We start from the raw sequence: 21,696 nt of genomic DNA, 5'->3' as shown, positions 1-21,696 counted from the left end.
TAGATGAAGTTGTTATGGTGATCACAATGTTACTTTAATTTGCCTAAAGGAACACTATAGTGTCAGGAATACAAACATGTACAGGTATGCCTGACACCATAGTTGTGAAAATGCTATTCACCCTAGCTTTATATCATAATGACTATGCCCCTCTCCTTCATGAAACTGTAAATAAGTGACCAGGTATGGATGTCTTTACAATTATGACCCCCTCCCGCCCCCCCGAAAAATTCCTGCGGATGCCAATGACCACAAACCACGTAAAGCAACTTCAGGGGCGGAAGTCAAGGAGAGAGTGTGGCACGCCTTGCACTGAAGAGCTGCAGTTCCAGCTGGCATGAGGAGTGCTTGGTGCATCCCCCACTCCAGATGTGGCACCCGGTGAGTGATCATGCCGCACCAGCCTGACATGTATGAATGGAGAGGGGACCTTTTATGCAGGCTGACTCTTCCTTAACTGTACATTACTGCCTAGGAACACCTCCAGTGGCAGTCACTCAGAAGGTCACAACATGCAGCACTAATATTCAGTGTCTCTAGACACTGATCTTTACTCATAGAGAAGCACTGAGTCAATGCATCTCTATCAGGAGATGCATATTGGCGTAGAGTGGCATTTTGCCGCACATGTGCAATAACATTCCTACAATTTCCTATGGGAAAATGTCATGATCTCAGCCTCAGAGTGGAGTGTGGGAGGGGCCAGCAGCAACTAGACTTATGCGGCGCTGTGAAAAGGTGAGTAAGTCACCTTTTTAACTGGAGGTAAGGGGGGCCAGTGTCCTAAACTGCTATCTAGACCTGTTTGTATTCCTGACACTAAAATGTTCCATTAAGCCAAATGTTTTCTTTTGAAGTTGCACAATTTTTCCCCAGCATTTCCTTGAACTAGTGACATATATGTATGTTATTCTGAGATATGCTTAAAAAAGATTTTCCAATCTTCTCTTGTTTCTTACAACCAGTGTAGTAACGTGATAGTGAGAATTGAGATACCTGCAAACTTACTATGCTATGTGCAATCAGAAAAAAAGAATTAAGAAATGTAACTTGCTCAATAATTTGGAAATGTTTTAAACTGTTGTACTGTGTGGAAAGGTAAGAAATATTTCCCTTTAAAGAAAAAAAAAAACGGTTGAAACTGGAATTAGGAAATCACTATTGCTAGTGGATAAAAGGTCTTTCACATTGGGCAGACCTGCTTGTAGTCTGACCAAGGGGCGAAGATGAAGTTTATAACATCATGTCTTCTAGCAGTCATCCTATCCTGCCTTCTTGTATACATTTCTGCACTAGATGTAAGTTCATTTTCTCTACTTTAAAATCTCAACTAGTGATGTTAGTTTTACATGTGTATCTTTTTGAATTTCATCAGATCAAATCGGAATGTTTGGCATCAAGCATTAATCATGTATAAGGCGTCATGTCGAAACATTGTATATAGTTTTATTCTCCTGATCCTGAATAAAATTCCTTCCTATTTGCACCACTCTGTGAAGCCTTTGGAATTTTATTTTGAATACTTCTAAGGAATTAGATAGCATGCCTCATGCTATGTGGTAAAAAAATCATGCTCTTCTTCAGGGGTGCCCAATATGTTGTAGAACAAGAACTCCCATGATGCTTTACATGCCTTTAAAATTCCTTTGGAATGACAACGTATTATGGAAGCTGTAGTTTTAAAACATATGGGGATCTACCTTTTGGGCGTCCCTGCTCTACTTATTGTATGACACTCAAATGGTTAATATTTATCATTCTATCTCTAAAGAGTTTACATTTATTTTTTGTTTTGCTATTTATCATTACTGCTTTTATGCCCCATTATTACAATAACAAATAAAACAACTTAGTAATGAATATAGTAAAAAGGAGAATCATGCTTGTTAGTTTTTGAATACCCAACTACTGCTCATAAATCTAAATGCTTATTTTCAGAAAGGGAAATATGAGGGGTCGGATGTATTTGAGTAAGGGAGAAAAAAAAGAACTGGACTAGTATGGTAACAGCAAGAAAATAAAAATATTAGGGGACAAAGGACTCTTGTATCACCCAAGTGAACTTGGTCACTTTTTCCATTCCCCATACTGTAGACTTCTCACTAACTCAGAACTCAACAAGTAGCCTAGGAGGACCTTACGTTTATCCTGTCCACCTTCCAAAGCTCATGATAATATAAATATAAATGATAAAATGAAGTGTGGTGTCCATGTTCCCGTACTCCCATCCTATATATAGTATGGAGATTTAAATCTGACCAATCACGGGAGTCTTTATGTATAATTTAAATATGTGAAGGAGTGAATGAATGTTTTATCTGCACACTTTTCCATCATCTTACATGTTTGACAGGTGTGCTCCAGCAGTAAAAAAAAATACAAATTCTCTCTCAAGAAATTTAATTATTAGGGTTATTTATTAAAATGAGAATTGTCAGAATTTCAAAGAGATTTCAAAATTAAGGTTTAAAATAGCCATACAGGAATATTTTCCAAGTCAGTACTTCCATTTGGCCCTAAATTTGAGTTTTAAAGTCACTTTTAATTTCTTGCAAGTCTCACTTTAGTAATTAAACCTGTATGTGTCAGAAGAATTCCCGTTTGATAAATGGTTGGACGGATTGATGGATGAATGGACGGATGGATGTAGTTCTATGACATAAACAAGGAGTAGAAAATATACATACAAATGAAAGTATTATTTGATATGTTTAGCACTAACAACCTGAAAGGATTAGTAGTAATTGATTACAATAAATTTTAATCAATAAATTAAAGACAATTACAATATAAGTAGCAGAATTCAATGTATCAGGAACTGCTATTTTTGTTTTCAATCTTGCTCAATTTAGAAACAAATTACCTAAAGAAAATCCTCTATGCCCCTATATTAAAGTGATGAGTTTTTTTTATATTCTAACTAGTATATTGTCTGCAGCACTACACTGTGATGAGGTTTTTAACGTTGGGGTGTATTTATTAAACAAGGAATAGAAGTAGCTGGAGCAAAATCTGAAATTTAAGACAAAATATTTGTGGGGATATTTACTCAAGTTGAGCATCTTAGACTACATTTTGCAGCTCTCTTACTTGCTTGCCACTTCGCCCTGTTTAGAGAAAAGGGAATTTGGGAGCTCACCCAGAACATACAAGTCACATTAGTGGTGCTGATGTAAAGACCAAACTACATGCAAAATACAGATTAATGGAACAACACACTCACAAAAATACAGTTTTACACTTTATTTGAGTATGGTCTTTGGAAGCAGTTAAAGCAGTAAGTATGACAAATTGAATATTTATTTCCCATATGTTAAAATTAGTATAGAACCCACTGATATTGAGGCACTTGAAGAAGTCATATGGTGTAACCAAATCCCAGAGCAAGTTTAACACTAAGGCAACCCTAGGCAGCATCCTATGGCACAGGGGTTAGAGAGGGGCCCTGGAACCATGAATTTACTTTGCCCCATTAACCATCCCCATGATATTAGTTTTTTGCATTTTTCACACCACACAAACAAATATTAACACTAACTTTGTCCAGTGTTTGTGACTAAGTGGCTACTAAAAAAGACTGGACATACCCTATGCGCAATACCTTGGGTTGTCTACTTTTGCAAATGGTGTGCCATCATGGGGATAATTCTCATTCCTGGCCTACCATACGGTCTCAAAGGCAACGTAACCAATCTGGCGAACTTCAATGTGAAAAATTTAAAAATGTAACTTGCTATATTTGACCCTGTAACTTCCCAAACAACCATAAAACCTGTACATGGGGTACTGTTTTACACGTGAGATATCGCTGAATACAAATATGTGTATTTTATTGCAAAAGCAAACAGTATTTTGACATTCACAGTTAAAATGTCATGTAGCACTAAAAAAATACATTTCTTATTTTCTCCCATTTCTTTTTATATTTTATCCACATTAAATTATGTTTCATAGCTAAATATTTTATGTAAAATGAACGCCCTGTTTCCCCTGAATAAAATGACATATAATAAATGTGGGTGCACTTAATACGAAAGAGGTGAATTACGGTTGAACAGACATATTGTCAAATTCCAGGTTTTGTTTACGTTTTGTTCTGATCACAACGTGTACATTTGGCTCAGTCCTTAAGGGGTTAAGTAAATAAATCAGGGGAAGGATAACAACATTTGGCCTGGGGACAGTTACAAATAAATATCCCAGTTAGAGCAAATGAGCCAACTCTGCTCCCTTCCTTAATTTTAGTTTGATTGTTTTATGATAATTCTGCAAGAACCAATATGCAATAATAATAAAGAACACAATTTCATATAATAAAAATATAATATTATATAATAATAAAAGAATACAATCCTATACCAGCAGCCCGGGGTAGGGTGTGGGGCATAGCCCCCTTTGCCAGTCCACCCCCGGCGTATCTCAGTAGATATCAGTATACAGTAATATTTTGCTTTCATACCCCACTTGGTATACAAACGATGTAAATATTATCACTAGTGCTTGTGCTGAATTATAAAGCTAGAATTCCAACAAGGTACTAAAAGTACTAACTCTATGCATTTGTGCTGGAACTCTAAGGATGTACCTGGGAAAATTCACCATTTAGGGGACATTATGATCCAAATTAGACATGATAAATCAAGGCACCATGGATGTCATAGGAAACAAATGTTGAACGCTGTTTGAACATGGTAGTAAATTTAAGCTTGAACCGTTCAACATCCTTTACATCGAACTTGGTGAGACCAAAGCAGCCGATGGGTCCAGCCTGATCTAGTGTAATTAAATCCATGTAAATTTTTACAAATACTTTTTTTTTTGTAAATCAGGTAAAGAAATTGAAGGCTTGTGAATAGGTACTCCGGGTGGTGTTTTACTGACAGAAACATGTACTCTCACTGGGCTGCCCAGGGACAGTTCCTCAGTGTCCCCAGATACAGGACACAAGGGAACTAAAGCGGGATGGCAGGACAGAACACCAAAATCTGAATTGTCCTCCAAATTCAGGACTGTTTGGAGGCATTTAATACAAGGGGCTACTTCACCCCCAGGAGATATACAATGAGAATAAAAAATGTGATGGCATAAGAGGAAAAAAGAAATGGAGTTTAAATAGCTAAATAATTTTTTTTTATTTTTCCAAAGAAGGCAGACTTATATTCAGAGTTTTGAAGACAGCTACGACTTTAAAATAACAAACGTTAACATGTTCATAAATTACAACAATGTAAACGGTTACATATTGCACATTACGATGACATTTGTTGCTGTGGAGCTCTAGAATATACTCTTTCACGCTACACATTACTTTGAGTTTTATTGCTGTGGAGCTCTGGGGTACATTCACACACAGTGCACATCACTATGGTTTTTATAGCTGTGGAACTCCATGATACAATTCCTGAAATTCCTGCTTTAGCTGAGGTAGGTTAATCAGTCTGGTAGTAGAAAATACAAGTAGATATTGGCATCAGATCACTTTGTAGATAAAAGTTGAATTATTGAAGCAATAGAACCCAGAAGACGTCCAATATGATGTTCCAGGCTGTGCTTTAGTAAACACTATGAAACAGAAACATGGGATCACTTAGAATAAACAGAATGCATTAATATATAGCATAGCTATTTCACATAATGATCATCAATTGCAGCAAACAAACAAACACCTGCCCTGGATTTTAAATATGAAGTTTTATTTAAGCAGCGAACGCATTAATTCAAAATAAACAAATCTTTAAAATTGTAATAGCAATTATTTCAGATCGCTGTTAATAACACAGGATTAAAATCTACAATGATGATGATAATAATAATAATAATAATAATAATAATAATAATGATAATTTCTATTACAGAACAATCCTGACCATGACTTAAAAATTATCTACAAATGTTAAACATGTTTTTTTTTTTTATTTTTTTTATTTATGTCAGCTATATTTTGACAAATGTAAATTCTACTGCATCTGTGAAATCTTGGCAATAGCAGCTGGAGCAGCATTTAATTCTCTTTGTGTTAAATTGTTCTCATTTGGATTTCAGCTCACCTTTAACGTCACTGGAAAAGCAGATGACAAAGGGATCTGCAGTTGTTCTGTTCAGATACCTGATAACACGTTCCCGGTTGCAAGAATGGAAGTGCTGGAAAATACTGCAAGTGCACTTTCACTGAAAGTGGAGAGAGAAATTTCAAAGGTAAGTGAATTAGAAATAGAATTTCCTATACAGAGAGAGAGAAATCACACATGTATGCATAATTGTTGACAAACTTGATTCATATGTAAAAAGAAATGTGATGCTGACTAGGACTGAGCGAAAAAATGTGCTTGCAAAAACTCAAGCAAATAAGACACATTATTTTTACATTTTCTTTAAAGTCCTACAACTGCTTTTTTGGCCATGTATGAGGCCTGCTGTGGTGGTTATGATGCCAGGAGTGGCGTTGCTCCCTCCCAGGGTAAGTATTAAAAGCATTTAAGAATGGTCTATAAGGAATTTGCAGATTACTACTCTGGAATCAGAGGTTCCTAATGCTAGCTGCACTAAGTTTGCCATGCACGGATGGCTCATTGGTTGAGAGCGTCAGCCGAGCTAGTCCTTGCAGTGCCAGGCTGCAGAAGAGGCAGAGGCCACCATTGGGACCTGGTTGATCCCAGGTAAGTAGTTACATTATTATTATTTTATTATTTATATAGCGACAGCAAATTCTGTAGCGCTGTACAATGGGTGGACTAACAGACACGTAATTGTAACCAGACAAATGGACGCACAGGAACAGAGGGTTTAAGTGACACAATGGAGAATATGGAGTGGGGTGTAATGACACAAAGGGTATAAGTAGGGGTAATGAAATAGGTTGCTAGAAAAGTATTCACTGAGAACCTAGGTTATTTTTGGCAGTTGCAGGAGAGGAGTCATGTAAAGGGGAGTGGGGGGAGAATGAAAACCCGCTAACAGTTTAAGTGATATGTTTTCCTAAATAAATGTGTTTTCAAAGACTTTTTTAAGGAGTGGAGACTGGGTGAAAGTCTAACGGAGAAGGGAAGCGAGTTACACAGAAAAGGTGCAGCCCTGGAGAAGTCTTAGAGGTGAGTATCAGATGTGGGAACACGGACAGTGGATAGACATAGGTCTCTGGCAGAGCGCAGGGGCCTCGACAGAACATACTTGTGTATTAAGGAGGATAGGTAAATCTGTGCCCTATGTTTAAATTCTGGCACCATAACTACTTCAGTGAGCTGTAGCAGTTATGGTGACTTGAGTATTCTTTAAAAGTTTTAAATCAGCTGAACACTACATAACAATGGAGCCATGATAATGACTTCCACTCATACCCACCAATGTGAACTGCATTATGGTGACATTGTAAAGTCATTTTCATGAAAGGAACAGTATAGCGTTAGGAATACAAACTTGTCCATCCCCCACATGTTTTTCCTCGTCTTGGTTAGGTCTCCTTCTCCCAAATGTCACGATGATAGTTACACAAAATTCGCATGCGCATACAAACTTTGCAATAGGAAAAAACACACAAATGGGTCAGCGCTTTGTAACAAAAAGAAATAGACAACAAGGCTGAAACCCTAAGAACGGGATCCCTCTCAACCCTTCAAAATAACACAAGGAAAAAGAGAGAGAAATGCTGTGCCACAGAAAATTAAACAAAAGTACTGTGAGTCTTGTTCCAGCAGTGCAAATGGTCACATATAGAAGTGTCTCTTTTTCAAGAAGTAGATGCAACTGTGATTTCTAAGTTCTTTATGCTTGGGGGATGTGGAACGTCTGAGTGTCTTTAATCTCAGTTTGTGGGTAGAAGAAAGACAAAATAACCTAATAGTGAAATATGTCAAGACTAAATAGGCCATGCATAGGTAATAGTGATATTGCACTCACATGTAAGAGAGCTATGACCAGCTCCAGTGTGTATTGCATATAGTGGTAGTCAATAAGACAATAAGAGCTGTATAAAATTAAACAAAATTGTACTCACAAGTGTTGAGCAGGCTCACTGCTCTATGATGATAGTGTTGGTGGTATGATCCCCACCTGGGATTTTCTTATGAGTAGGGATCATAAAGTAGTAGTAAATAAAATAGTATAATTAAAATGCCAGGAAAACATGTTGAAATAAAAAGGTGATGGTACAATAAATTATTGTAAAAACAAAATCCTTTATTGAATTAGATAAAAAAAAGTAATGCCCATAACGCGTTGCGTCATAACAGACTTTCTCAAATGGATAAGAAAGTCTGTTAAGACGAAACGCGTAAGGGACATTCCTCTAGAATGTAAGCTCATTAAGCAGGGCCCTCCACCTCTCTTTTCTTGTACGTCCAGTTGTCTGGTTACAATTACATTCCTGTTTGTCCACCTATTGTACAGTGCTACGGAATCTGATGGAGCTATATAAATAATAAAATAATAATAATATGTAACCATTTGTACTACTGGAAAAAGACTCACAGTACTTTTGTTTAATTTTATGTGGCGCAGCCCTTCTCTGTCTTTTTCTTTGCCACAGGAAAGCATTGAATCAATGGGGAACATAGAAGATGTTAGACGTCCTCAACATCGAGTAGTGGAGTAAAAATCCATAGGGACCTGGAAATGCCTTTGCAAGGCAACCACTAGAGGTGAAGGTAACCCTGTAATATAATCATTGCAGTTTCTCAGAAAATGCATTGCATTATTAAACAGACAGGGGCACTGCACCCAGACCACTTCAATGAGATGAAGTGGTCTGGGTGCCTGTAACATCCTTTTGAAGCAATGCTACACAGGACAATTTTCAAAATGACAGTCATTTTTTCAGTGCTTTGTATATAAATTACAAAAAACAATCACAAAGTCTTGTTTACAGATATAGAATATGCAATGAAGCAAACTGATGCTAATGAGGGCACCGACCACTAGAAACTATAATATAAAATCTGATTTGGATTATGTGATATGTGACACAGAACAAATATCAATTCATAAACTCCAAAAAGCAACAAAAAATGAAATGCATTCTGTGGGTTTATGTGTAAAGCTGTACAATCAGCCATTATATAATATGAATTTCTGCTATTAACTCTAATAGTTATTATCAAGCTAGGCAAACAATGTGTCCCTAGGCGGTATTATGTTGATGGTCCTACACAGTCCTCCAAGTTTATAACCAGAAACACTGAAAATATTTTGTATTCATTTAACCTCAGAGAATTTAGACCATGAATATAATTGTGGTGTCGTAAAGCTGTTTATTTAAGCAAATCTTTATTGTTCAATAATCAGATAAAGCAAGCCATTATCTTCATCTTGTTTTAGCAGAACCAACTGGAAATATTCCTGATGTAATGTTCCCCTGGCTTCCCTTAGATCAAGTTGCAAACAGGCCAGTCAGGGGTGATTGCATCTGTGAAATGCAGGTCTGTCATGTGTCAATGACATCAGTCTGTCACAGAATGCAGGCTCCTTCATTCTAAGCATCAATGACCCCATACATTTCACAGACGCCTAACTCAACACATTGGAATTATTCTGTTAACTGTTTCAGAATCCCATTATCTTTGTCAGTGTAATGGAATCTAAATATTGTCTGTCACTGTCGAGAATTCCACATCTGTAAACATAAACTGTTTATTTGCTAAACAGTGAACTGTGGCGAAATAAAGACTACAAATTCTTCATATAGGGACAAACTGACATTTACTTTTTTCCATTTGCTAATTTGGTTTTAATTATTGCAACCATTCAACGTTATTATCTAATTTACTAATTGTCATGGATTGACAAGTGAATTCCAAATTGAAAGCCATGATAGCTGAAATTTGACACTTCCTGGCGAATTCCTTATTATTGAATATTTATGTTGGTCTTCAGTGCAGCTCGGTTCAGTGTTCAGAGAATATGCCACTCTGATTTACATCCTTTAGGGCATTATTTACTAAACACTACTAAAATCAAAATGAATTACATTTACTTTTTTCTAGAATAATCAAGCTGTGATTATAGCAAAGACACATAAATGTAAATATTATTACTGGAGGTCTGGCATAAACTCCAAACCAACAAACCAAGAATAGTGAGCTTACAAAAGAGTAGTATTGGAATGGAAAAGAGGGACAGAGGGACTTGGGCAAACCAGGAACTGTCACTCCTAAATATGGACACTTGGGAGGTATACAAAATGTGATGGACCATTTGGCACCCCGACCGGGTACCTCCATAAGTCGCTGCTTCCTAGTACTTGCGAACACCATAAGCCCTGTACTGGAACACCATGACCAACGTAGACCCCCTTTAACTGCCGCAGCTTGGTTGGGGTCCTCCACCCACCCTGGACCCAAGACCAGGATCAAGCTTCCAGTGGTTAGACCTCTCCTAGTCCAGAGAGCATAGCAGGAACAACTCCTGTAGTTCTCCAATCCCCTAAATATGAGCCAAAACTTCATGAAGGGGTAAATGAATCACTCTTTTAATGGGAGTCCCACTGGCCTTTTATGCAAGTCCCCAAGCAAGGTGCACGCCCACATGGACCTTGTTGGGGACAGGGACACAAACTTACAAACCAATAATAACCGAGTTACAATGCATGACACTCCCACATACAATATAATAAGCCTTCCCCTTTACTTAGGAGATAATTGAGTCAAGCACTATACTAAACACTCAAAACCCCCCAATTACCTTGAAACACATAAAATCCCCGTAAAGTGAGTTTCATCCCCTGATAGCCCTGATAGCACAGATGACCAACATATCCAAAAATCACCCAGTGGATCAGAAATTTTATGGAAGTCATAGTTTTTGCTGACCGCAGGCATGGTCCCATAGCCTAAAATAGTTCCATAGAATCGCAGCTAAGTGCTGCTGGAGGACCAACCTGGAACCGCGAAGTTGTTAAGCCGAAATTAGTTCCATAGAATCGCGGCTAAGTGCCGCTGGGGAACCGACCGGGAAAGATTTCATGCCAAAAATAGTTCCAGGGCATTCGTGGCTAAGTCCCCCTGAAGTCTAGTCATGGTTTTGGTCCATGTGAACAAGATGGCCGCCACCACGTGTTTGAATGCTATTTCGAATGGCCTCGTGAGTTCGAAGTGCCGCTTCGAAAGTTTGAATTGTTCCTGTTAGAAGTCCAAGAGGCACAACCAGAGTCTTTAACCCAAAATTCTTTACAGGGGCCATAGTCACAGGGCAGGAGGCTGGCAAACAGGCCCCTCCAAAAACCAGTGCTGAAGTTACTTTCGTCACACAGATGTCCCTAAGTATATGTGCAAAACAGAGACATACATGCCTAAGATTAATGGGAGTCAGATTTGTGGTCTGCATCAGCAACCATTCATTTGTGCTGAAAATATGCCAGACAAGGAGAATTTAGACCATTAAAGCCAAATTTTTATATTTTCCTTATTAGCTATGTTTTGAGTTAGGCTCTTTTTGCTACAGTGAGGGAAAAAAGTATTTGATCCCCTGCTGATTTTGAATTTTTGTCCACTGACAAAGAAATGATCAGTCTATCATTTTTATGGTAGGTGTATTTTAACAGTGAGAGACAGAATAACAAAATAAGAAATCCAGAAAACACATGTAAAAAAAAGTTATTAATTGATTTGCATGTCAAGATTTCTGTGTCCCAGGTGTCTTTTATACAGGTAACAAGCTGAGATTAGGAGCACTCTCTTAAAGGGAGTGCTCCTAATCTCAGCTTGTTACCTGTATAAAAGACACCTGTCCACAGAATCAATCAATCAGATTCCAAACTCTCCACCATGGCCAAGACCAAAGAGCTGTCCAAAGATGTCAGAGACAAGAGTGTAGCCCTACACAAGGCAGAAATGGGCTACAAGACCATCACCAAGCAGCTTGGTGAGAAGATGACAGCAGTTGGTGAGATTTTTCACAAATGGAAGAAACAGAAAATAACTGTCAGTCTCCCTCGGTATGGTGCTCCATGCAAGATCTCACCTCGTGGAGTTTCAATGATCATGAGAATAGTATGGAATCAGCCCAGAACTACACAGGACAGGAGAATCTTGTTAATGATCTCAATGCAGCTGGGACTATAGTCACCAAGAAAACAATTGGTAACACACTACGCCGTGAAGGACTGAAATCCTGCAGCGCTCGCAAGGTCTCCCTGCTCAAGAAAGCACATGTACAGGCCCGTCTGAAGTTTGCCAGTGAACATCTGAATGATTCAGAGGAGAACTGGGTGAAAGTGTTGTGGTCAGATGAGACCAAAATCAACCTCTATGGCATCAACTCAACTTGCCGTGTTTGGAGGAGGAGGAATGCTGCCAATAACCCCAAGAACATCCCCCACCATCAAACAAGGAGGTGGAAACATTATGCTTTGGGGGTGTTTTTCTGCTAAGGGGACAGGACAACTGCACTGCATCAAAGGGACGATGGACGGGGCCTTGTACCATCAAATCTTGTGTGAGAACCTCTTCCCTCAGCCAGAACATTGAAAACTGCCAAGGCAATAAAGAAGTGGCTAAAGATGAAGCACATTAAGGTCCTGGAGTGACCTAGCCAGTCCCCAAACCTTAATTCTATAGAAAATCTGTGGAGGGAGCTGAAGGTTCAAGTTGCTAAACGTCAACCTTCGAAACCTTAATGACTTGGAGAGGATCTGTAAAGAGGAGTGGGACAAAATCCCTCCTGAGATGTGTGCAAACCTGGTGGCCAACTACAAGAAACGTCTGACCTTTGTGATTGCCAACAAGGGTTTTACCACTAAGTTGAAGGGGTCAAATACCTATTTCACTCATTGATATGCAAGTACATTTATAACTATTTTGACATGGATTTTTCTGGATTATTTTTTTTTATTCTGTCTCTCGCTGTTAAAATACACCTACCATTAAAATTATAGACTGATCATTTCTTTGTCAGTGGGCAAACGTCCAAAATCAGCAGGGGATCAAATACTTTTTTCCCTCATGGTAGATATATATGTGTGTTGCATTTTCCATTAGCTGGTATGAGCTAGATCAGATGATCTATATTAGCCCACCTGCTATGGAACAAAACTTGAATAAATAAATATATATATTTTTTCAAAATCACCTAATTGAAACTGTAACTATTGTTTGTATGTAGGATGTAGGCTGTAGGCAAAACACATGGGAAACCTATGTTTCAAAGAAGATCAGTGGGTATCTGTTTATAATATTCAGACTTTAAGGAGTCTGAATGAACTGTATTATGAGGATCTATGATGCCTTGAAAGGGCACTCAACTGCCCAAATGAAGTAAAAAATTGTCATCTCAATGTAGTAGATATACCCCGTCCCCCAGTGATAACACACATGCATTTAAGGGAACACTATTCCGAATGCTTTTCCTAATAAAAAACAAATCCCCTCCAGACACACACAATTTACAATATAAAATAATAAAATTGATGATTTTGCTTACTTTTTACAGCGCAAAGGCTAATTTTTCTCTGCTTACCTCTCTGCCTCCCACAACATCAGAGATGAAGCATGGCTTCCTCCACCAATGTCCAGTCCAATACCTCTCTTAGAGAAATATTAGGGACTTGATGCGTATGTGCAGTGAGCTCCCCGCTCATCCAAGCTTTGCCATTAAAAAACAAAGAATCATTGCTTTCCTCTGAGTATTCCTGTGACCGAGTTCTACTCAGTCAGTTACGCGTAAGCACCTCTTGTAGTCATCAGTAAGTCAGCCACTAGAGGCGGGTTTAACCCTGCAATATAACCATTTTATAGTGCACGGGTAAAAGGACAGGACCACTGCACCCAGGCCACTTCACTAAGATGAAGTGGTCCTTTAATTATGTATTTTTTCATTGGTGGTATATCTTAAAACAGCAAGATCTGTTGTCTGTTGTCTGTTTGTTAGATTAGTTTTTGATAACGAGAAGAGAAATAACAGACGATCAATAGCTAACCTTGAAGAACAGAGTTTAAAAGGTCAAAGGAAAAAAGTATAATAAGTTATAATCAGGGCAAAGGTTATCTAAATGGTAAACTGATGAGAACAAAGCCTTAACTGAAAACTAAGCGGTAACAAGTGCTTCATTGTCATTTGAGTTTGTCAATTATTTTTTTTGTCTTAAAATGCATTTGCTTGCCATATGTTTTGCACTGCTGTCTTGTTCTCTATGTTTTTACAAATCTTTAGGTTTTTTTTATTAATAATTTAACAACTGAAATATTTTAATCAGACTGGGAATTCGCCATGTATTGCAAAAGTCTTCTCCAGAAGTATTCTAGTGGAGAACAAGCAGAGCTGTTCACAGGATCAAAAATAGTATATTTCTCTAATACATACTAGTTCGAAATAACACCACAGTGTTTAGAAAGATTACTACAAGCGTGGCCACAAAGATGTACACTAATGAATATTTAAACAGAAGAAGACAGCAGAAAATAATTGAAACTAATAGTAGTAGACAGAACGAGCAGAACCCAAGCAGTTAGATAGAAGAACGGAAAAGTCATTTTTGTTAAATAGTGTCCATTGAACTTTGAGAGGCAACTGTCCAAGGATGCTATTACCCCTGTCAGGCTGCCAAACTCTGTGTCAGGTTGGTTTATCTGCGATTTACAGTAAGCATTGCTCATTTAAGCATAGGTAGCCCAAGGCTAATTTACTTGCCTTATTCTGAGTTTTCAGAAAATGTCCTCAGCAACATTTCATGCATGAATCAGTGTCCTTTTCTGATTTATTCAGTTTCCCCTCTATTTCCTTATTATCCTGACCCACTTAACTTGTACCCTAATCAGGAAGCATTTTATATAAGTTTCTTTCACCAAGATGTGCTTGGTTCTTGTATTAACAGCTTGAAAATGCTTTAAATTAAATGTGAATTTTATAAACCTATTTTTGTGTCTTTAATAAACCACACGTGCTTACCTGTTCAACCTATGCTTTTATTAATTGTAGTACAACTGCAATTGGTATTTTATTGGATTGAACCAATTTACTAGAATTGATAGCTAGTTTAGCAACAAGAGGCTGTACATTTAATATATATATATATATACTCACCAAAATTACTATTAAGATCCTAAGGGCCCGAGGCTGGGAGTTGATGTAGAAACTGTAATTTTGTATCCAAGTTTCCCAAGCAAGTTTATACAACCGAGCTTTGTAATGCTATTGGCTTCAAAGATTTTCACAACAGAACAAATGATTTTTTGGCATTTATGAACCTTATATTTACATCATCCAACATGCATCCCGCAGTTTGATGGTAGTACTCAGCAAGTCCACCATTTGCTTGTGATTTTATTTTATATTCCCAGAATTTCTTGAGTTAAGTCCCATTTCGATTAAATGGGACTAAGGATAGCAGTTGAACTCATTGACAACTCAAGACTGGCTGAACTTTATACAAACACAATGTGTTTCCAAGATGTGCAAATCAGGGGAACATCACTTTTTTTAATGTTCCCCATTGTGACTGAACTCACCAGGTTCACATTTAAGGTTGTCTTTTAAATCTTCACAGTTTTTGTCCCTATTTTATTTATTATTTTCAGGACACCATCAGCTATCGGTTAAGGCTATCAATGGAGACATTTCAGTTGTGCTCCTGCTTAATATCCATTTTATTGCTTAGTATGTATTGAATTTGTGTGTAGATTTTACGGTTAGCATTGAACAATTTTCTATTTAATTGACAGACAAATACATTCAAATAGTAGTATCTCAATTACACCTCTCAGTCTGACGTATCTATTTCAGATTTCTGAATACACAAGATCTATACAATTCTATGAACAAAGAATTCGAAACCTCTCCATTAAGGTTGAAACAATGGAGAAAACCAGTATTTCATACACGGAACTGGACTTTGAGTTTCTAAAACTGGAAATCGCCGAAATGGAAAAATTGGTTTCTCAACTAAAAACATCTGTAACTGGAAATGTCATTGTTGAACAACTATACACAGAGGTAAGGTTATACAATATGAAATACATTATAACTTCAATAACAGGAAGTAGTTTTGCTCCAAAATCTGCAACATCAAAGTCTACACATTAGGGGTAATAATAGATGTGCCCAATTTTATTAACTGAAATATTAACGCTACATTAGGCAACAATATTTAACCCCTTAAGGACACATGACATGTGTGACATGTTATGATTCCCTTTTGTTCCAGAAGTTTGGTCCTTAAGGGGTTAAAGGACCACTATAGGCACCCAGAACACTTCAGCTTAATGAAGTGGTCTGGGTGCCAGGTCCATCTAGGGTTAACCCTGCCTGCTGTAAACATATGTATGTATACATATGGGTTAATCCAGTTAATCTCACTGACAGCCGCTAGAGGCGCTTCCGCACTTCTCACTGTGATTTTCACAGTAAGAAGATGCCAGCATCCATAGTAAAGCATTGAGAATGCTTTCCTATGGACTGACTGAATGCGCGCGCGGCTCTTGCTGTGCATGCGCATTCAGCCGATGTCGACCGAAGGAGGAGGAGAGTCCCCAGGTAAGAGATTAACCTCTTCCTCCCACTTCAGCCTGGCGGGAGGGGGACTACGAGGGTGGGGGGGACCTATTAATGCTATAGTGGCAGGAAAACAAGTTTGTTTTCCTGGCACTATAGACATCCTTTAAATTGTCATTGACATAAGGATGTATGAAAGTTTAAGTCCTTTTTCAGTCATATTACTTGTGATTATGTGATTATGTGTTTAGGTATTAACATACTATACTTAAAGAGAAAAACTAATCATCAAGACTTGGCCAATATCCAGGCTAATGTTTACTTATTTATTATTATTTAGTTCACATTAAACATTAGAAATTAATATTTCGTATTTTCACACTTCTCATGTCCTCTCACTCATAACGTGATGTTATCACAAATAGCTGCACTATTCTGCAAGGCTTTATGATAATCTATCAATGAGATAGGTCACATCCTATTAAACCCTTCTATACAAATGTTTATTGGAAAAGCATGAATCTGCCACAGGAACATATAGGAGCACTGGGAATTGCTCAAACGTTTTGGAATTTACTGCAGAAGCTGCAAATCATAGAGATTTCCAGCAAATGCAGGAACTTTGTGAGTACATCTTCACTACTTAAACTTTAATGAATGAACTCCTTCCTATCATGTCCTTTTATCCCAACTACATTTCATCTATTTTTCCTAAACACAATTGTAATAATGTGAAAAGTGTGATTTCCTAAACATGAAAATAAAGTTTCAGTACCTAAGAACATCACATGTTTTTCTCATTATTGCTTTGCACTTTATTCTGTTTTGTATAGCAGCCTCCTGCTCTGGAAGTGCTTAAGGGACAAAATGCAAAAGAGAATATATTTTTAAATGTCTTATATTTTGTCAACTCTGAAAGAAAAATATGCTGGTGCACACACACTCATACATACAGGCATAGACTTTATTTTCATGTGGCAAAATGTTTTTTCATGTGTCTACGTGTCTGTACTTTTTGCTGTTGTAGACATTTAACCCACTGTGAATGTATTTCAAAGGGGTTGCAGTTCACATTTTCAGTTTTTTACTTATCCTGAAGCAGATTTCTATTTTACTGAAATCCAGTATTTATAAGGATAAATTTGGAAAGTAATTTCCTGCTGCAAATGTTCCCATTCTTTCTTGTGCAGATTAAGAATATGACTCTGATGGTACATCAGCTAGAAAGTCTTGATAAGAACAATGTCCTTGCAATCCGCCGAGAAATTGTTGCTCTAAAGAATCGTTTGAAGGAATGTCAAGAGCACAGCGGCAAAGAAAATGCATACATCCCAGCTGGTGAGCAGCTCTTTCTACACTTATTACAAGATACTAATTTCATCCACTTTAGTAGATAGTGCAAAGGGGAAAAAAAAATACATTTTAAAAAAAAAAAAAAAAAAACATGAAAAGAAAGCTATGTAAAATAATGTAAAAGCACTTTTGACATTTGCATTGAGTCCAGTAACTTATTAACTTCTTCTTCATCAGTTCATTTTAATTTGAAGACCATGAGTGCAAACTTCCTCTTTGCAAGTGTATATATACATATATTGCCATTTGATAGATATATGCCAATGAACACATACATGCACTTAATTATGCTTTCTTTTCATTGGGGTACATCTATAAACGGCTTGCAAAAGCTGCAGATCTTGTGTCTGCAGCCTTTGCAACCCTCACTTCTCTAGATCAGACTTTCTGTGGCTGTCCAGTCACAGACTTCCCAATGCAACACAGTGAGAAGTCATTGCAAGGCAGGTGTTCTAAGCAATTGCTGAGCTAAACAACGAGGAAGTAAGAGGGCCTGTTGTCTGATTGAAAGCCAGGAGATGTAACAAGGTTAATTTGAATGTGTAAATTGGATTAGCCGTATTAGTCCAGTAGACGAGATGCCAAAATACCAGAGTATTGCAGAATGCAATGATACCCTTTAATATTTCACAGACAAGCTTTTAAGAGTTGTCTTCTTTCCTCAGGTCTGAAGCAATACTGATCAATCTGATAGAGATTAACACTTGACTTTCCTCTGTTTATTTATTTTTTCTGGCTTTTTTCAGCCAATCTGTACCCTTCAGACATACCTTATGCTATTTATAACAGCTAATTCAACCCCTTCACAAGCTTTAATCATGCTTCTACTGGCCATATGGACTGGCAAATGCCCAGTGAGGCAAAAGCCTTTAAGAGGGTGGCCCTGTTTAGGAAAGTCCACAGGATCATTCGTCATTTCAATTAAAAAAAAGGGACATTAAAAACAGAAGAATAAAATTAAATATGAATGCAAGCTAAAATGTATGTATTTTTTCTTACCAGCAAGTATAATTACCCTTTATTTTGTATTTTTTTTTTTCCCAGTTAAATTATACATTTTCATAACGCTTATTTGTGTTTTAACCGTGTTTTTATAGGTACTTGCAGTCATGGTGGTATTGTGAATATCAGCAAACCTTCTGTGGTTCAACTGAACTGGAAAGGATTTTCCTTTAAATATGGAGCCTGGGGTAAAGATTATTCCATCCTTAAAAAAGACAATTCTGTGTACTGGGTCGCCCCATTGAATGCAGATGCCAGATACCTGGAGTACTATCGATTGTACAACAGTTATGATGATTTACTTTTGTACAGAAATTCTAGAGAGAACAGAGTGGATTACGGGCAAGGCAGTGGTCATGTGGTTTATGATAGTTTTCTTTTTTATAACTGTCATGGTTCTGGAGATATGTGCAAGCATGATGTAAATGGAAACAAACTGGTTCTTCGGAGAAACCTCCCAGGTGCGGTGTTTAACAATCGTTTCTCTTATGCTGGTGTAGCTTGGCAGGATATTGATTTTGCTGTGGATGAAAGTGGTTTGTGGGTCATTTATTCCACTGAGGCTAGCACAGGTAATATTGTCATCAGTAAGCTCAATGACACAACACTTACAGTAGAAAATACTTGGCAAACAAGACAATATAAACCTTCTGTGTCCAATGCATTTATTGTCTGTGGGGTTCTGTATGCGGTCCGGCCCGTGAACACCAGGAAGGAAGAAATATTTTATGCATACGATACAAAGACAAATCAGGAGATCAGTGTAAACATCATGATTGATAAGGTCTTGGAAACAATGCAGAGTATTAATTATAGCCCGGATGACCACAAATTACATGTTTATAATGATGGTTATCTGCTGTCATACCAACTGGAATTTCAGCCACTCCCAAGCTGAGACATAATGAATTCTTGAAATGACATTTATTCACTAAACTTGGAACTGTTCAGAAACAAGGAAATGCCACATCTCATACTTAGCTGGCTGACGTGTTAATATTATCAAACACACCTATATTATTTTAAACTAATATCTGCATTTCCTGTCTCTGTTCTCTGTAACCTGGTTTATTGAATAAAATCCTGATGGCTAAATCTTGGCTTCATATAGTGTAACCTGCAATATTTCAGCAAAGTCAGTTCATGTGCCTCAAATAGAGCCAGCATTAGATAGATAATGTATAGGAATCTCTTGCTATATGTGTAAGGACTTCTTAATTTCAACCGTTGTGTGAGATATTCAAAAAATACCTGTGACATCTTATATGTTCAATTATTGTGCCCTATGCAGCTCACACCAATGTGTTAGAATATTGGCCACATATTTTTTTTGCCTGCTCTGTTACTTTTACTTTGCGTTAGAATCGCCACATAGTGAACTGCACATCACTGTTTCGCTTAGGGGTCTGCATGTTCTATTGTTTTTTTCGTGGTGAATGTTCTGTGTTCTGCTAAATCGTGTTTTCCTGTATTTATGTCTCTGCTTAAATAAAGCTTTGAATAATAAAAAAAAAAAGAACCTATCCAGAGTGCTGCTTTGGTTTTGCTGCCTAGCCTGCCTCTTTAAACTACCTACCTCTACCTCTCTCACACATGCAGCAGATTTCAGACATCCACTAACTATATGCAAAATCGAGTTTAGACAGTGACCTTTATATATGTCAACAATTACAGTTCATGTGGCTTGCAGTCAGAATTTTGTGTTTACTCATGAAACGATAACTTCTGGAGAGCTGAAGAGAGCAGACAAACCAAGAAACAAAACAGATTTAAAAATAATAATAATATTTTAAATTGTTTTCACTGTGACAATGTTGGCATTAAGAACTCAGACCTTAACGCACGATAGCGCACTGTTTAGTGGATATACCCTTATGGCAGCTTGGACAATAAAACAACATTTTTTAGATTATTAAAAAATAATTATGACCATGTTATTAGTAGTTATTAGTAGTTAATTTTACTAGTTAATTATACTATTTTATTGTTGAAGAAAACCATACTCTAATAAAATACATTATAAATATCAAAGGAAATATATTTGCTCTCTTGGATACATTGTGCTCTATCTGTTCTGCAGATCTGCATTTGGGAAGCATTTCTATGTATCTCATTTTGCTTCTTGTTTTGTTTTTGCAGTCCATTATTTGTTTATCTTCTTGTTATTACTCTGTGCTGTTTTGCTATTTACTTGGCTGTATATTTGTTACGCTTTTGCCAATGCTCTTTCTGTTTGCCTTTTGCATTTTCTCTGGCTTGAATTGTTACTTTCAGACAGATGGACAGTTTTCTGAATAAGCTATCTCAATCTGGATGCCAAATGCTAGGAAAATATTCATGCTGCTGGCACTGTGGCCATTTTCTTACAAATTACACAGAGGGAATTATTATTCTGCCAATATTCTACTTCTGAATATTCTGAATGTCTCTGTAATATTCAATTTATATGTTACGCAACATTAATAAAATAGTATTTCGTATCAAAAACGATGGTGGGATACTATTTTTTGCTCAGTCTGTTGTGCCATGGACATTTTAAATAGCACAGGTTAAAGTGCTTGTTCTACTTAAAGAGTTAATGTCAACATTAAACAAACAAATATGAGTACTGCCCCTTGTTTCAATTTGAAATTAATGGACACATAATACAAGGCAACAGAGAAGGTTTTTTTGTTTTTTTTTATGTTTTCCCCCTCTTGTTTTTCTCCTGGCATCTGTCTATGTCATTTCAGAAATGAAACAAAATGTTCATTGTTGCATCTGACAAAACAGTCAGTGCTTTAAAGAATTGTGCTCAATACAGAGCAGGAAGACGTCAGGTCACAAAATCCCTTCATTCCCTAAGGGTGTAGGACATGGTTTTCTAGAGGCTCCAGGCCCCCAAAAAGATTTGGTTTTTAAAAAAAATAGGTTGAATTTAAATATATA

General features: G+C 37.2%; 1 protein-coding gene across 1 annotated transcript; it reads left to right on the top strand.

Moving 5' to 3' along the window:
- Positions 1-1,203: 1,203 nt before the first annotated feature.
- OLFM4 (olfactomedin 4) lies at positions 1,204-19,993 on the top strand. The gene is made up of 5 exons (XM_063425952.1): positions 1,204-1,298; positions 6,043-6,195; positions 15,706-15,915; positions 17,604-17,751; positions 18,864-19,993. Exons 1-5 carry the CDS (start codon positions 1,227-1,229, stop codon positions 19,664-19,666), a joined length of 1,386 nt encoding a protein of 461 aa, XP_063282022.1. The 5' UTR covers positions 1,204-1,226; the 3' UTR covers positions 19,667-19,993.
- Positions 19,994-21,696: the final 1,703 nt, after the last annotated feature.

The sequence above is a fragment of the Pelobates fuscus genome, chromosome 1 (assembly GCF_036172605.1).
Source record: "Pelobates fuscus isolate aPelFus1 chromosome 1, aPelFus1.pri, whole genome shotgun sequence".
In the NCBI taxonomy this organism is placed as follows: Eukaryota; Metazoa; Chordata; class Amphibia; order Anura; family Pelobatidae; genus Pelobates; species Pelobates fuscus.
Note: the sequence above shows the minus strand (reverse complement) of the source record. Positions and strands in the feature narration are given on the sequence as shown.